This window comes from Barbatula barbatula, assembly GCF_947034865.1.
Source record: "Barbatula barbatula genome assembly, chromosome: 18".
NCBI classification, from domain to species: domain Eukaryota; kingdom Metazoa; phylum Chordata; class Actinopteri; order Cypriniformes; family Nemacheilidae; genus Barbatula; species Barbatula barbatula.
The window spans coordinates 9335672-9352149 of record NC_136781.1 but is presented as its reverse complement, the minus strand read 5'-3'; the positions used below and the strand labels follow the sequence as shown (position 1 = coordinate 9352149).

General features: G+C 38.0%; 1 protein-coding gene across 2 annotated transcripts in view; it reads right to left on the bottom strand.

Moving 5' to 3' along the window:
* Nucleotides 1–5433: 5433 nt before the first annotated feature.
* pdgfc (platelet derived growth factor c) overlaps nucleotides 5434–16478 on the bottom strand; it is a gene marked incomplete at its 5' end in the record, with an annotated part of 44258 nt that continues 33213 nt past the window's right edge. For both annotated transcript variants that reach the window (XM_079480016.1, XM_079480015.1), the window contains 4 exons: nucleotides 5434–9345; nucleotides 9463–9683; nucleotides 10034–10241; nucleotides 16052–16232. In XM_079480016.1, coding sequence (XP_079336142.1) covers nucleotides 9232–9345; nucleotides 9463–9683; nucleotides 10034–10241; nucleotides 16052–16232 — 724 coding nt within the window. In that variant the 3' untranslated portion in view covers nucleotides 5434–9231. The remainder of the gene's footprint in view (nucleotides 9346–9462; nucleotides 9684–10033; nucleotides 10242–16051; nucleotides 16233–16478) is intronic.

The window sequence follows — 16478 nt, the reverse complement described above, 5'->3', positions numbered from 1 at the left end:
GGACTGTTTGCTATCTTTTTTTAAAGGGCTCTTATTGGATCTCAGATCACAACCATTATACAAGAAAAGGGACATTTTATGTTATACTTTCTTTTTATGGACTATCAAACTTCATTACTGTTTGGTTATGACCTGTCTCATAATGCAGACAAAAGAGAATATCAACAGGAACCTCAATCTTATAAGCATGAATTGGATGAGTAATGACAAAGAAGGGCAGTTTTTGGTAGATTTGGGATAAAATATTTTTTTGTGATGCAAAAGATCATCAGCACATTTAAAGGGATTTCTTACCCAGAAAGGAAAATCTTAGATTATTTACTCTCCACGTCATGTCATTCCAAACCTGGATGAATTACTTAAAACAAATGATAAACAAACAACATTGGCCCGTATTGCCTTCCATTGTATGGACACAAACCACTATAACATTTCTCAAAATATCTTCTTTTGTGTTCCACAGAAAGAGTCAGATACAGTTTTTGAACAACATCAGGGTAATAAATGATGAAAGAATTTTAGTTTTTGTGTGAACTATCCCAGACTTTTTCAGTTAGAGGTTAGAATCTTGTACCACAACTATATAAAGTAAAACATGATATTTCATGACAACTGTTCATCCAAACCCATCATCGAAACCTTTGTTCTGTACCGCTAAACATAGACTAAACCAGCAGAAACAATATCCGTGACCATTACAGTATAACACTAGAATGTAATGCTGTTAGTAAGGCAATGCATTGATAACCTTTGAACATCACCACATGGTAATTTAGTGATGCTTTCACATTGGGCTGTTTGATCTTGCAAATGGAAGACAGACATCAAAGCCCCTATGAGAGTCGACTAAGACGTTTGATTTGCAGTAAAAGACCGTGGAATCAACTGTGCTGGGATGTATTATATGAGACACCACAGAGAAAAATGGCATCTGATGTAACAAAGAACTTTAAAACAACTATTCCAAATATTCTGTAGAAACCCTCAACGTTATTTCTACAAAGCGTTACAATTTATCATCAAAGAGATCAGAAATACTCTGAATAGACGCTTTGAAATTCAGAGACACTGTGCTAATATGTAGATCAATTTTGTTCACAGAAAATGTAATCACAACATTGATATACAGTATATGAAGGCAAGTCTGTCAGATGCTTTGAGGTATACATCAGCTAAAGAGTCCAGTGTTCAAAAGTAATTGAAAGGAGCATTGTGAGCTTTGTAACCATGAAGCAGACCAGTGATTTAGGTCAATGGCATCCCAGAGCAGCACCCTGCCTTAGAGACTTTAGACCGTTTGCCTTGGACAGAGGCCATTTAAGTGAAGTCAAGCAAGTTCCACCCTGTTCAGACTCCCACAGAGCGAGAGACGGGAGAGGGCTGGGTGTAAAGTGACCTTCAACCATGCCTGGGATTACAAAGCCAGGACAGCCCAGACATATTTGTTTCTTGTCGGACAGATCTCTCTACTTATGTGGAAATCTCTACTTATGTGGAAAATCTATATAGTGTTTTACATGATTTTTAATGATATCGTTGCTGTCCTTCTAAAGCCTTATATCTTCATATTTCGTGAATTAAAATTTTGAATTATTAGTCATGTTTGTCACTGGGTTTTGCAAAAATCTTACCAATGAAAAGTATAAAAAAGTGCTTGTCATCAATTAAAATGTAATTATTTGAGATTCACAAATATGTGACAACATATAGAAAATATGAAAGAGGAAGAAATATTTTGTTATTCTAAACTAAATAATTAATGGATTTACTCAGAGCCTTCCATCCTTTTAGCAAAGTACTAAGAGCAATGGTTAACACTTTCTGTGTGCCATGCCCCGAGTCATGGCCCATGCCAAGACAAACAGATGTTTTCCTCAAATTTATCTCCTGCTGGCTCTCTTGGTGTTTAATACACATGGTGAATTCTCCTAATGAAGAGGGACATCTTATTAAAAGTTTCCAGGAGCTGACTTGGAAAAGGGCGGAAACGCCTCCTTTTCAAAATGAGATCCTTCCACTGTGTTAGGCAACGGCGGTTTCCTAAATTTGTAAACCTTCAACCATTAAAGAGCAAACTGACCCCAGCTGTTATTTTTTCTTCTCCTCTCTCCCCCTTTTTTCTCGCTTCTCCCAACAACCACATCACTGATCTGGATTAGAGGGTCTGGAAAGTGGTGTTTAGATGTGAATGGCCATCTTGTGGACTGCTGACTTGTAATATGGAGGTCTTTACATGTGGTTTGTGACCCTCTCATCGGTAAGGTCAACAAGGAGGGGAAAATGGAAGAAGGCTTGTACCGTTCTGCAGCGCCATTAGGTCTGAATGAGTAACAAAGATATGGTCTGTTTGTTATGCTGGGCACTGCTGCACTGGGCAGGATAAAACATGAAAGTGTGACAGTTAAGGTCAAATGTTAAAATTCAAGGTGATTTTCTCAGGTGTTCTTCATTCAGGATCGGTTTTCCCCTGGCTATTGAGGTGAACGAGAACTGAAAGGCTAGTATGATGAAGTCATTACTTGGGCTGTTTCTGAAATGACCGCTGTGGATTTGGGTGGTCTGTCGAAAACATTGTTCATATAAAAGCATTAGTAATTGCAGAAGTGACTCATATGTTGGGAGTGATCTTCAAATATGTGCAGCATTTTCTTTTTAATGAAGAAGTGAACATTTTCCATGCACGTACCATTACAGCTCCACCTTCTCATGATTACTTAAGATACACTGTGTCTATGCTTCTCAGCTGTTACAAAGACCTAATTCACAGCACAGTGCAAGATCAATAAAAGATCTCACATCATTGCCCCATTTAGACTTAATATTATGAAAAAAGGTCAATTGGACTTCATGGGGAGGTTTCCCGCCCAGGGATTAGTTTAAACCAGGATTAGGCTTTAGTTAAATTAGGATATTTAAATTGTTTTTTAAGAACATACCTTATAACATTACTGGTGCGCATCTTGAGACAAAACAAACGCACTAAAATATTCAGAGACAGAGTTGTTTTCGATCAAGTCACCTCTAACATTTGAGTTAATCTGGGACTAGTTTTAAATCCTGTCCGGGAAACCTGCCCCTGAATCTTCTTAACCCATTCCCTGCAAGATTTGATAGAAATTTCATCTTACATATTTAATGACCAAAGCGACGTATTATGCATTTAAATGCTAGCACAATGTTCAACCAATTGAGAAACAGGAACATTTAGCAAATTTTTCCATTTTACATTTGTCTTTACACCAACAATGGCATTGCCATTATATTTTCTAACTTGGACACGTGTTTTTATTCTTTCCTGGGCAAAATTCTGATTTGAATTGCTGCTCCTTCACAACTTCACAATTAAGTCCCTTTCTCGCTCATTCTCCTTCACAACTCCTTCCTTGTGGAACATTCTTCCTAACACAGTCCGGTCAACCACATCTCTCACAACCTTTAAAAAACTACTGAAAAACCATATCTGCGATGAATACTTGACAGACAAATGAAAAAAATAAAAACTCTCTCAACAGGTAGTGGTCTAGCTTTTGTTGAAACTAGTAACTTTGTGTTAGCACCTATTGTACTATTGCTCTTTTATGACACATCGCTTATTGCTCCCCGAACTCTTTGTAAGTTGCTTTGGATAAAAGCGTGCCTAACCCTAAGCATCACTGCCATGAAAGCAGGTTGAACTAAAACGTACAACTTAGATCCAACAATTTAATACGAATCAGCCACCGTGTAAAATAGTTACGAACTGAAAAAAATATCAAATCCTTGCCAATCCTGTCAGTGAAAGGAGTTTCACGGGAAAAAGTCATTAAGTGTAGTTTGTGGGTACAGTAAGTGGAGGTTCCTCTTAGGAATTAGATCTCATTCATCTCAGGCTAATACATTTACATAGAACCCCTGTGTTTTCATTGAATTGTGTTTTATCTGAAGTCTAATAGCCTCTTAGTCACAGAATTGGATGTAGTCTATTATTACATTTTAATCCATCAATAGAGAAATTTTCAACAAAGGACACACAGTATATCAATTAAAAGTACAGTGTATATAATTTAGTGGCATCTAATGGTGTGGTTGCGAATGTGTTGCGCATAACTGGACATCGGTTGTTTACTCAGGTTTGTCATATAAATGTTGAGGTGCGTAAATCAATTTTCCTAATTTTGTTGAAAATGAATGCCTGTATGATCCGATATGTGATGTGAATGTAGTTCGGCAAAGTTGGAGTCGATCTTGCACTCATATGTAGTGTCAGTACTACTCATGCGTCTTACTCACTACGCCACAGGAATTGCTTTGGAAGTGGTGTTGTTTTGAAGGTCAAATTGATTTTACGGCGAATCAAGGCCCAGTTCACATTTTTCCAGGGGTAGACATGCAAAAGACACAAACAGCCTCTAAGTGATTTGTACATGGCATTCTAATAAAACATTCTGGGCTTTTCTGAAGACTTCCGTGGCTGCAGCCCACCCCTAGCGCCGCCCCTGGTATGTGGAAAGAAATAGCTCATTCTAAGGTAATAAAAACATAACGCTTCACTATGTAAGGTCTTAATACACCTGTCAAGACATAGTTATGTATATTATATTCCATTTCTGTCAATTGATCCTCCCAAAAATGACACAAAGCACCTTTAAGATACACTGCTATTCAATATTTGAGCCCAAAGTCTATTTGGGGCCTAAACATAATTTTTTGCAGTGCTGCAGCTGTCCTTCACTTCATTTGCGAAAGTTACTTTTATTTGAGAGTAGCAAGGTAAGCGTTCTGGTCAGCAATATGTACATTGTGTGTGTGCATCTGTCACTGTCAAAGGGCTGAAGCGTCGAGGTAGGCTCAGATCAACAGTTATTTCCCCTAGACTGATCTTCACCTTCAGACTTCAGTAATAGTATATAAAAAACTATATTGTAAAAGTGAAATGTCAAATAATAACAGGATAGAAGAAAGAAATGAAGCTATTTAAAATCAATTCAAAATTCTAAATGTAGGTATAGCGCATCGACTGTATATTTATATATATACACCTATAATTCTCAATTGAAATGACAGTGATGTATCAGTGGTCAGACACGTGGACATAAATTGGACACAAATGTCCATGTGTCCTGAGAATGATCCTGTTAGAGGTCAAGGAGAATGCTGAATGTTCACACCTAGTATTGGGCACGGATATTCCCAATGGGTCTCTCACGGTCCTCTATACACTACATAGGTCGGTTTTTATGAGCGTGGATGAGATTGAACCTGCATCAGCAGATTGCAAAAGAGTATTGAAGGTCTGTGCAGAAGTCAGATGTGAAAACAAACCACCAGCCATGAAACAGATGCCTTATCAGCATTTGGGTGCAGAAAGTAAAATTGTAAAGTATAAATGTAATCTAATGTGCAGCTGCAACAGGAGTTTTCCTTTAATACAAAAAAATTAAAACTACAAATGGACAATTTTAAGATGTGCATGACTTTTATTAAAATATGCATGCATTTACAAACACCTATACAACATCAGTAGTGACACATTACTTGCTCTAAGGTTTATTGATTTCATTTCAACAGGTTTTATTTGTGTATTGATTCAGGCCACAGTGCAACTGAGTTCACAGTATTATAGCGGCTATTTCGTAACGATGCAATCCTAACAACCCTGGAATGCATGTAAAGTTCTGTTCAGTTACTTTATCAGTTGTAATTGCTATGAAATGAGACTTTTCCCTTTTAGCTGTCCATAACAGATTGTAGAGAAAATTTCATTTGTACTTCACATTAGACCATTACATTACGGGCCCAGATCCATCAACACCAGGTTATAATCACCTCAAGCTCACCTGATTGATTTACAACAGCTAACACAAAGCAAGATGCTATAGGGGATACGGTTTGTGATTTATAATGAACCCCCTGTCCATCTAAACAGCCATATTGTATGTGTGTTGTGTTTTAAACATTCACTTCTACTGACATTATATACATTTTTAATGGAACTGAAATTGAGAATATCAGAGTAAAATTTGTTTAATATGAAATTTGGACTGGTCTTGTCTTCCTTGCATCTGTTTACTGTTAAACTACAAAAATGATGCACACCGTATACTGATTTTCATACACAGGCGACCGGAAAGAAGATGCTTTGCAGCAATTAAGTCGTGTAGAAATGGATTGTAGATTATGGCTGCGACCTTGTATGTGGCAACACCTTGTCAAATGTAAACCTTAAAATGTTAACCTTCAAGTTCTCTAGCTCTTTATAAATACACAGAATATGCTTCTAAAGCACATACACATCATTCAAAAACTAGTGACCTGTGCAGTACAAAAGGAGCACTATATCTGACTGCAATATTTACTGTTCTAACAAAGGTTTGCAAAGTCATTGGAAATAGAAGGTTTGCAAAAGATATCACATGACGTCTTTAGTGGAAAGGCAAACTGTCCACATCCTCATGATTAATGCCACTCAGATGTCAGATCATTACTTTAGCCAGGAACCACAGCCAGTCCCTGGAAAAGCACAAAGCACAGAGGCCTGTAATTAACTAAATGAGACCAAGCCCAGTCCAACATTCATACGCACAACCGCTTCAAACCACTTGCATTATAGTGCATGTGATCTCAGATGCAGACATGATTTTATTAAAATACTTTGTGATAGCCTCCGTGAAACATAAAAGGCATTTTAAAATTGTGAACCTCTTGTCATTATGCTAATAAATGACATCGATTTTACACTTTTTCTAATGGCGACCTTGCACAGCCTTTTAAGATTCTCTATTAAATATCCATTTCCATGAACAGGGCACACTTGGGTATCTTTTTTTTTATTATTAAAAGAACACATCACATTTTACTCCCGAAAACCTATCCAACAAAAAATCATGAAAGGTCCAAAGTAGCTAGAAAACATGAAATGCAACATCCTTTTTCTGGAGAAATGACACAAATTAGACCCTTTCGACGAAAGATGAGCAAATAATATCGATCTATTTCTTTTTTTTACCCAAACTGTATTTACAGCATTCATTAGGCTCAATCATTGCACTCTATTCAAGTTATTGGATGAAGAAAGGATGAAACGTTTTGTTTTATGATGAAAATGATTAGAGTAGCTAGCCCATACTTTGTATATTTATATTGGCCCTTTCTTGAAAAATTGGTCTATTTTGTAACCTGTTTATGTAAAATTTAACACGATTCTGATGATGATCCAATCTGAGACATTTCGAGACTCAAAGGAATCGCCAATTCACAACATCAAGACATTTCAACAAAGCAAATCAATTCAGATCCCCATCCCTATCAAACTTCACGAAATGAGCCTTATCGGCTGATCTCTCGAAGCATTATTGGGATTACGTGTGAAATTTGTTTTGTTCTGTTACAGGACGTTGTCATTATGCAAAATGATGTCCATAATCTACCACAGAATAACTCCTATACCTGCCGTGCATAAAAAGAAAGTTTTGTCATATGTGATGTTTTTTAATTTTTTACACACAATATTACTAACACACTAATATGTGTAACCTTTGCCAGTTGAGGACATTTGCCAATTGAGGACAACATATGCCTTGCAGGAATAAATTAAAATCTGAAGGATTAAGTTCTTCACAGGAACAAATAAAAAGAAAATGTATTATGCATGTCTTTGTCCAAGGAACACTACAAGTTTGTACAGCAACAAAACAGGGGTACTACCTTAACCTGAGCAACAATATAAGACATCATTTTACTAACCGGTAAACTAATACAAAAGAGATGAACCACTTTAAATGATGAAGAGATTATAGAAGGTTAACATAAGTTTGTGAAATTTATAGTGCAGCAGTCTTATTTTTTTTAAATGCCGGGATACTTTTTCTTATCTAATTGCAATCTTAAAGGCTGATGTCAGGTTGCAGTTTATAATTCCTGGTTAGAGTTCCCTCTGGCAGTCCTAAGTGATTCTTTGACAATTGCAGCTTACTCAAGCAAACTAATGCTTTAAGTGCCGCTTGGAAAAAACACAACAATTTTGATAATCGTTTAATGGTAAGAGCAACAGGGTACTGGCAGTTCTCTGTCCCTTTAACTTCTAAAAAAAGTATATTTACATTAACATCTAACTTTGTTTCCAGAATATTTAGCCCTAATCCAAAATGATGCACTTCTTACATATATCAAACAGAATTAGAAAAAAAGATAAATGTCTCTACAACAGTGACTAATACTGCACAATATAATATCATAGTTAGGAAAGTGGAAAAAGAATAAACATGTCCAAAATGTTGGTACAAAAAGAATGTAAAAATGAAGGAAAGTCCACAAAACAGAACTTTAAATGTATTTATAAAAAAGTCACCTTTGCCTTTTTCGTGTTACAGTTTAAATGAGTCTATTGTTCATTTTAAACAGTAAATCCATGGCCAATGAGCAAAAGATTTTCCAGTTCAGCTCAGCTCTTCTTTTGAACAGTAGAAAAATCTTTATCTTGATGAATTATTAATGGGTATTGCAATGCAGCGATGAGAAGAAATTGGAGCGCTGGATTGTGGGAATAATGTAATTCATGTCTCTGGGTTATTCAGAAGGCAGTGTCCATACAACCTCGATTGTCAATCTTGCAGCTATGGTCCTTTAATATTTTAAGTTGTGAAAAAGTTACGATAAAAATATTATGGGACAGAAAGCCTGTTGCCAAACCTGCTTGTTTCCCAAGTAACAGCTTCTATCATGAAGAAGCACAGGAGTCTCATCGGAGTGACAATAATTCATAGCACTTTTCAGCTTTTTTCTTAGCTGGTTACTTACTCATACTCACCAGAATGCCTGGCTCACTTCAGGCCATCTTGTTACCCTGGAATCCAAGATCTAATTTTAAGCACATCTTTTAAGCATTCTCATTTCCTGAACCTGCAGAACTCTGTACATGTGCTCGTGAACACACACACAGAACCCCTACAGTACATACGCACATTATACGAAAACCTCCAGACACAGACTGTGTCCAATTATACTCCAAACATTCCATGCTATATGTGGCCAATGGAAACTTCTTCATGGGTTAATTCTTTAAGGATTTGGAGGCCAAAGAGAATGGAACCATAGGCTTAGATGAGTCAAGATAATAAGACATCCAAACCTGGGTTTCATTAGTTTGCAACATCAGGGTAAAAAAAGTCTTCAGCTCAGTCTGCACCAAGCGTGAAATATTTCCCTGGGTGAAGCGATGTCTATGGGGGGGGTAGTGTTTTTCATGGGACTGGTTTAGTCCGAGTCATTTTTACACACACAGCTACACTCCTCATGGTGTTCCAGGGGGACATCTGTCAGAGATTTCTGCAGCCCACGGACCCCTGCTCTGTGTTTCAGCATCAAAACCTGCATAAGAAGAGAGGAGATTATTAAAGCTCTCAAACACATCATACATTCGGCACATACAGCAAATATCTGAAATGTAAAATGGAATGGAAGGCTTGGAACTGGTTCAAGTTATACCTCATGGTATTTTTTGGCCACCTTGGTGGGCGAGCACTGGCAATCATAACAGCGATGAGAGCAGCAGGCGCAGTTTCCCCCACAGCGCTTTACCAGCAGGCAGCTCGGCCAGAAGATTGCGTCTGTCCTTTTCAGTTCCTCGCGCAGTGAGACAGAAAAATTCCGTGGAGTGCAACTGTACATCTGTACTTCCTCTCGAAGCAGGTTCAGATCTACCACTCCTACACAAGCACAAATATAGCGTGACTTTTTGAAAAGCATTCCAAAAACAGTGATAATCTCATCATTTTAAAACAAATAAGGATTTTTTTTTAAATAAGATTTTTTTATCAAATGTATGGCTGAAAGTGAAGTATTATATACACAATATACTGGGTTCTCAATTACGATTGTATGTATTGAATTGTAAACTGAGATTATCATTAAACTTCTAGTATTAAGAAGGTATATTATAATTATTCCCATTAAATTTAATTAATTAATCTGAAATAAATATTGAATAAATGTATAATTTTGAAAAAGAACTAAAACTAAGGAAAAGGGAGCCTGATTCAGCATACATGATCTTTACCTCTGGATTTCTTCTGGGGGAAAAAAGACTTGCCCACCACCTGCCAGGAAGGCTTGTAAAGGTCCTCCATGTCCACCTGCCAGCGGTCTGGCTCCAGGTATTTCATCACTTGCTCCATTGTGCTGAAAGCAGTTACAGCCTCATTTAGAGCATCCACACTCTGCATCCATGACGGCACCACCGCAGGGGCCTCAGGCTCCTGCTGCCTCTGAACACACACACAAACAAAGCAAGAAATCAGGGATAAGACACCACCACAGGAGGGGTTTATTTTTAAGATAACAAGTGTCTGCCTCTGGGATGACTGCAGACTGCACAGTCCCTTTACTGACCAACTGACTCACTTTCTGCAAACTTCAAGATCTACTCTGATTGGCTGGTTTTAGTTCGGGCACTCAGTGTGCACAGGTTTTTAGCATGTTGCCAGATCAGGGCCAACAAATCTTTCAACTTTCGTCTGCAATTTGATTGGATGTTTAAATTGCATTTAGAAATGGAACTGGCAGCAGACTGACTGAGTGTGCCCTAATAACCTTCAGTTAAAATCGGAAAATGTACTTCCTTCCTGTAATGATTATCCATCTTAAATGATGCATGTTAGACGGCTTGGGTGGAGCTTCCGTTAACTCCTCCCCTTCAACTGTAATTCTGCTGCCTGTTCCATATCAAAATGCAACGGCTGTTTTTAAACATCCAATCAAATTGCAGAAGACGAAAGCCACGACCACTATTTTTCTCAAAGTACGGAATTGCCAAATTAAAAATTATATTAAATTAACAGGTAGTAACAAAGTTTGGGAAATGTTATCTCTGATACATCCTTTCTCCCCAGGATCAATTTACCAGCCCCCCAAAAAACCCCATGTGAACTCGTGTTCCGGGACAGCAACAGTGATACCCGTGGTGTTGGGCAATATGCAGGAAAGCAAAATCTACACTAGGTTCAACTCCGCTCCAATGCCTCGGGTCCTGTGGGATCTGTCAACATGTCCTTTTTCCAGCAGCTTAACGCAGGAACACTAACATAATCCCCCTATGAGTGACATGTCTAATGCTGCACTACAAACCAGGTAACAGGTGGGGAGTGAGTTGGTATGGCAACCTCTGTGTAAAGGACATGGTGTCAAAGGAAGGTCTGAGATTTTTGCAATGATAAAAATGTATTTGCTCCGTGAGGAAAGCTGAAAATGAGGTCACTATGAATGAGGCCATTTGTGCGAAGCCTCGGACAAAAGGCAGGGGCAACCTGTCTGCATGTAAAACAATACACAGTGGGGTCCAAGGGTCTGAGTGTTTATATTTTGCTTTTGTTTTCAGTTTACATTTTTAAATTTTGAGAATCCAATAAAATCCAATTAAAAACAAACACCATTACAACTGCTTCTGAAAAACCTGTACATTCAGCTGTCCTACATTGCAAAAAACCTGGCTTCCAGTTTTGGCTTTGACCAGCAGTGTGGAATGGAAACCATTAGCAGCTTGTGAATGTGAGGCACTCTTTCAATCTGTCAATTAAAAATCCTCAGAGTCCTGGTCTATGAAACCACAGCCAAGTACAGCAACTGTAGTGGAGACAATAGCACTTGTACATTTTGCTCACAATGCCTAAAAGACCATCCAGACGGAGACTCGTTTAGCTGTATACGTAAAGATTTTGTATCGTATAGGCATTTCGTCCACACAGATCTTGCATTTGGGAGCCTGAAACCGCTTTTTTTTTGAAAGCGGGTCACAGAGTGGATTAATCTGAAACCGCCACCCTTGCGGTTTTTATGAGCACAGCCGATCCATATATTTTCTAAAACGAGGTTTCGGAAGGTTTGCATTCAGAAAATGAAACTTCTTCATTTTTTCTGCATCTTCCAGATGTTGTAATATGAAATGATCTCTGAAAAAGAATGGCCTCCTTTGTGTTCTTATCCCTGATAACAGGGTGATTTAAATGGTTTGCAGGCTCTATGTTTCAGTTAAACAAGAAAAATAGCTAATCAGATGGACATGAGCTCTCAGACTCGAAGTCTGCCAGTAGCCTGTCAGTTCTGTAAAGCCAAATAAAAGTGCAGAGATCTTGCTCAAAAATGTGTGATTCACTGTGAACTTGGTTTAGGCCAAGCCTAGTGGCATGCCATTCATACACGGCGGTTGTAAAAGGAGCAGGAGAGAAATTAAGTGATTTCCAAACATTTTTCTCCGAATCTTGAATAGACATTGTGTTTGAAAAGACGTCTTGTGTAATTCAATTATCTTTGTGGTACTCTGTGTGAATGAAAAGAACCGCATTCGTTCAGAGTATATCATTTCTGTCTAACAAAACTGCCATCTACAATTACTTTAAAAACAAGTGCAACTACGCTACAAAAGCTTTTCACACTGAGAAGAATGTAGAGGCATGTGCACACTGTGTTCACACTGCATGTAAACCGCTTTCTTTTGAAGAGGGAAAGCGACTTCAGATGGTTTAAGAAAAACATGAACTTCGTTTGGCCTCGCTCTTGGTTCCTACGAAACGTGTCAAATCTGGCAAGCATCATCATTTGCGCATGTTCAGTGTCATTCTAAATGGCCGGTCAAAAACGGTAAGCCGATGGAAAGAAGCACCTTCGAGTCCTTTCAGGTTGGAAAATGTCTAGGAAATCCTCCCGGGAGCTAAAAGAAGCAGTCGGGTTCCTTTGAATCTCTCACAAATCAAGCTTTCTTATTTCCAGAGCTGGGTGCTGTTTTAATGACCTTTTGCCTCAAACTCTTACTGGTTTCCAAAATCTCTTCCTGAAATTCGCAGCTGGGGCTTATTTTCCCCTTCTTTTGGTGGAAGTGGTGAAGGGGAGTGATTGCTTGTTTAAACAGAAAGAGCAGGGCTGCCCCTGTGCTCCTGGGTTTCCAGTAGCTGAGGTTGACCACAGAGGAACTGAATTCTGCTCTTTCAACATGGTCCATCGCCATGGAATGCGAAGCCAAGAGTCAGCCAAAGCTTAAAGGGCCAGGCCACTAATTTCCCAATGTTTCATCATCAGATGGAATAGATGGTAAACCTTCAACCAGAGGATCTGAAGCACACAACATTTTGCTTGGCATCAACAGAGCACAAAGATGATGATAAAAAAGGTTGACTATAAACTTGGGTGTAATACCAGTAACCTTAAAGCTTCAAGGGTTTTACTGGATTTGTTAAAAGTGAAGAGAATGAAGACTCCCTCAGTAATGTTACACAATCCAATCAACTTAATCGGTTTGTGTTGTTCTTGATAAATATTTCATGCAGGTTTAAGCTTTACGAAATATGTTCTGTTGGTTACATCAAAATGAACAAGACTGAATTATTATCTATAAACAAGCAAACAAAGCAGAGCTGTTAAGTTGTTTGTACAAGCATGACGGATGATATATCGAAAGGTAATAGTTTCCACCGCTGCCTACCCAGTCAGGAGGAAACTTGTTTATATCATTGCAAAATGTGATACCTGGTGCCTAGAATCCAGTCTGCACAACAAAACGGTACCGCTTTCATTTAAAACCAATGCTGACAGCATTGCGAGCATGCAGCACTGTTGATAACAAAGGTGGTGATTTAGTTTGTGTTGTTCATGTCCACTGAAGCCATAATTAGCCTTCTTAATTCGGATGCCTGGTGTGCAAGAAAATAAAGCCCAAGCTCTCTCTATGAGTCAGGACTGGAGGAGGCTAGGGCAGCAGTGCTGCAATTGTAGGTTCCAGCTCAACATCCTCCTCCACAAACACTATAAATAGAGCTCCATTCAGCCACACCTTCTCTGATGTGAGCTGTGCCCAGAGCCAGCCAAAACACACCTACTCTTGCAATAACACAACTCCGAATGCCCTCATGTACACATCATCCCACATATTAGCATTATTAATTTTATATTGCAAATCAAACGTGAAATGTTGGAAGAACGCGGCGGGACACGCCCCAGGAAACGTTCCCCTGAGTGGTAAAACACAAAATGGCTGCATGCTTATTTGCTGAAATTACAAGCAGCTGGACTCGATGGTGATCCTTGCGACTACCTTACGACTTACAAAGGAATCAGGCAACACTCAAATGTTGCATGCAATTGCGTTTGTCTTCACGTGGGGAAGTGACGACACGTGCTTACCCTCTATACCAGTCCTATATTTAATGCCAGTGTTTAGGTACTTAAGACACCGAAGGTGTTGGTGATGATTGTGGAACCCTTCGATTTTCACAAAGGTGATTCTGTGATGACACAACTGGAACAATACAAAAGAAAAACCGATATAAAACTAGACCACTAACACTACAATAAAGTTGCTTATACAGGCAATGGGCTATCGTTCAGTTTATGGACACCATGATCACCGAAAATTCTCTTTGACATTAACGTTATATAAAGCGGAAAAAACATTTATTTTTAGATGTGCACCGATATATCGGCCAATAATAAGAACAAATGTATACTATCGGCTATATGCTCTGATTCAAAAGAGGACAGTGAAATGGAATGAATTTGTGCTATGTATATAGACAAATATCACCAGTTTAATATTCGTCATTATATGAATTATTTACATTGAGAAAGTTAAGAAATATTAATGTAATCTTCAGAATCAGTATCGCATCAGCAGAGATCACTATGAATAATCAGCTATCAGTTCATCTCGATTTATTTTCATATTATTCTCTCTTTTTACGTTCTCTTTTTACAATTTGTTTATTATTATTATTTATAATAATTACTTTTAAATTATTATTATTTCTTTAAAGATAATGTGATAATTTGTAAGGTTGTACCATAGTCAAATGGAAACTGTACATGGAAGTGTCTAATGCGTTTTTTTAGTAATCTCTGGTCATACTTGTCCTGTGTAATCTTGATACTATATCTAACCACAATCATCTCTTAAATAAATTGGGAGCGGTGCACATGCAGGCTTGATCTTACAGAGACAGATAAAGCAACCTTTGTTCAATGGAAAACAATGAGACCAATTTTCAACACCGTAGCAAAGTGTTCAGACACGCTCCGGGGGCTCAATAAACAAACGCAGGGGAAAGTGGAGTCATAAAAGTTTGACAGGCATCACACATCAAAGCCAAGCATGACTATTAAATCATTTCAGGGGAATAATCCTTTTCAAATGTGCCATGTGACGCCTGTCAGGGAATAAATTAATGGGAGGAAACTGAACCATAGCCAAGGTGGAAAACACTGTCACCCGCCCCTTTGTGGTTTTTACCGCCACATGAAGTGAAACATTGAGAAGAAAGGTTGAATATGATTGTAACCTTACATTTTCTGTGTCATTTGAGGTTGCCAGGTCATCTCAGTAAAGTAACAGTGATTACAACACCAGCTTTCTTTCGATCTCTCAATAAATTTCCATTTATTCATTTTTAAAGCTTATCTTTCTACAACAAAGTTCACTGTTAAATGCATTTATCACATTTTATACAAGTTTATAAAGGGCAAATAAGTGCACCGTTCGCTGTAACCCAGAGTATGTCCTATCAATCTGATCTGGAAAGCACAATGTTCTTTCAGATAACGTCCGTCCTCAACTCTTTTTGTTAGTGGAATTTGTTTTATTTCAAACACACCATGAGCCATTTTCTCATAATGGCATAATATTCACTCGCTTTAATTTTTTATTTGTTTTGATTGTAAGGACCCTACTCTTTCGCGAGTTATTATTATTATGATTATTATTATTGATTCAATGTTTAATGGATTGAGTGTGTTATTGTTGCTTTTGTAAGGTGACCTTGAGTGTTGAGAAAGGCGCCTATAAATAAAATGTATTATTATTATTATTATTAAAAATCTCTTATCTTCAGCACATTCTTAAGTAAACTGATACAGCAATTGTTGACCTCTTCTCTGTGTATTTCACTTCAGGGATAATTTGGAGATTACATTTAGACGTAATTGAATTCAGCAGAGGGCTATTACTAATAAAACATTTAAAACAGTCAACCCACTCAGTAAACATTACATAAGCTTCCATTTAATTACACACAGTGGTGAGTAAGTTGCTACTAACCTGTTGAAGCAAAGAATAATGGATGCAGAACCCTGGGTCTGCTGGAAAGTATTCATCAGAGACGAAGCGGATCAGGATCTGGTTACCTTTGGATACCTGGGGCCCTGGGACCACCTGTGAACCACACCACCGACCCAGCACCATCCCTCCAACAGCCTCCTCCACTTCCACATAATCATACCTAAAATAACAGGGTACAAGAGGTTCATGAATTAGTTCAAAAGAGTTCAATTAAGTAAAATTCGAATCAGCTCATTTCCCTTCTTTTCTACAGCGCTTTTCACAGTTTTGTATTATTGCAAAGCAGCTTTACAAAAATATTGTATATACAGCATTAGTGCAGACAGTAGAGACATAGGGAAAATTAGTATGAAAAAAGAATATGCAAATTTGTTATGTTTTTACAAGTTATACTAATTGTGAAATT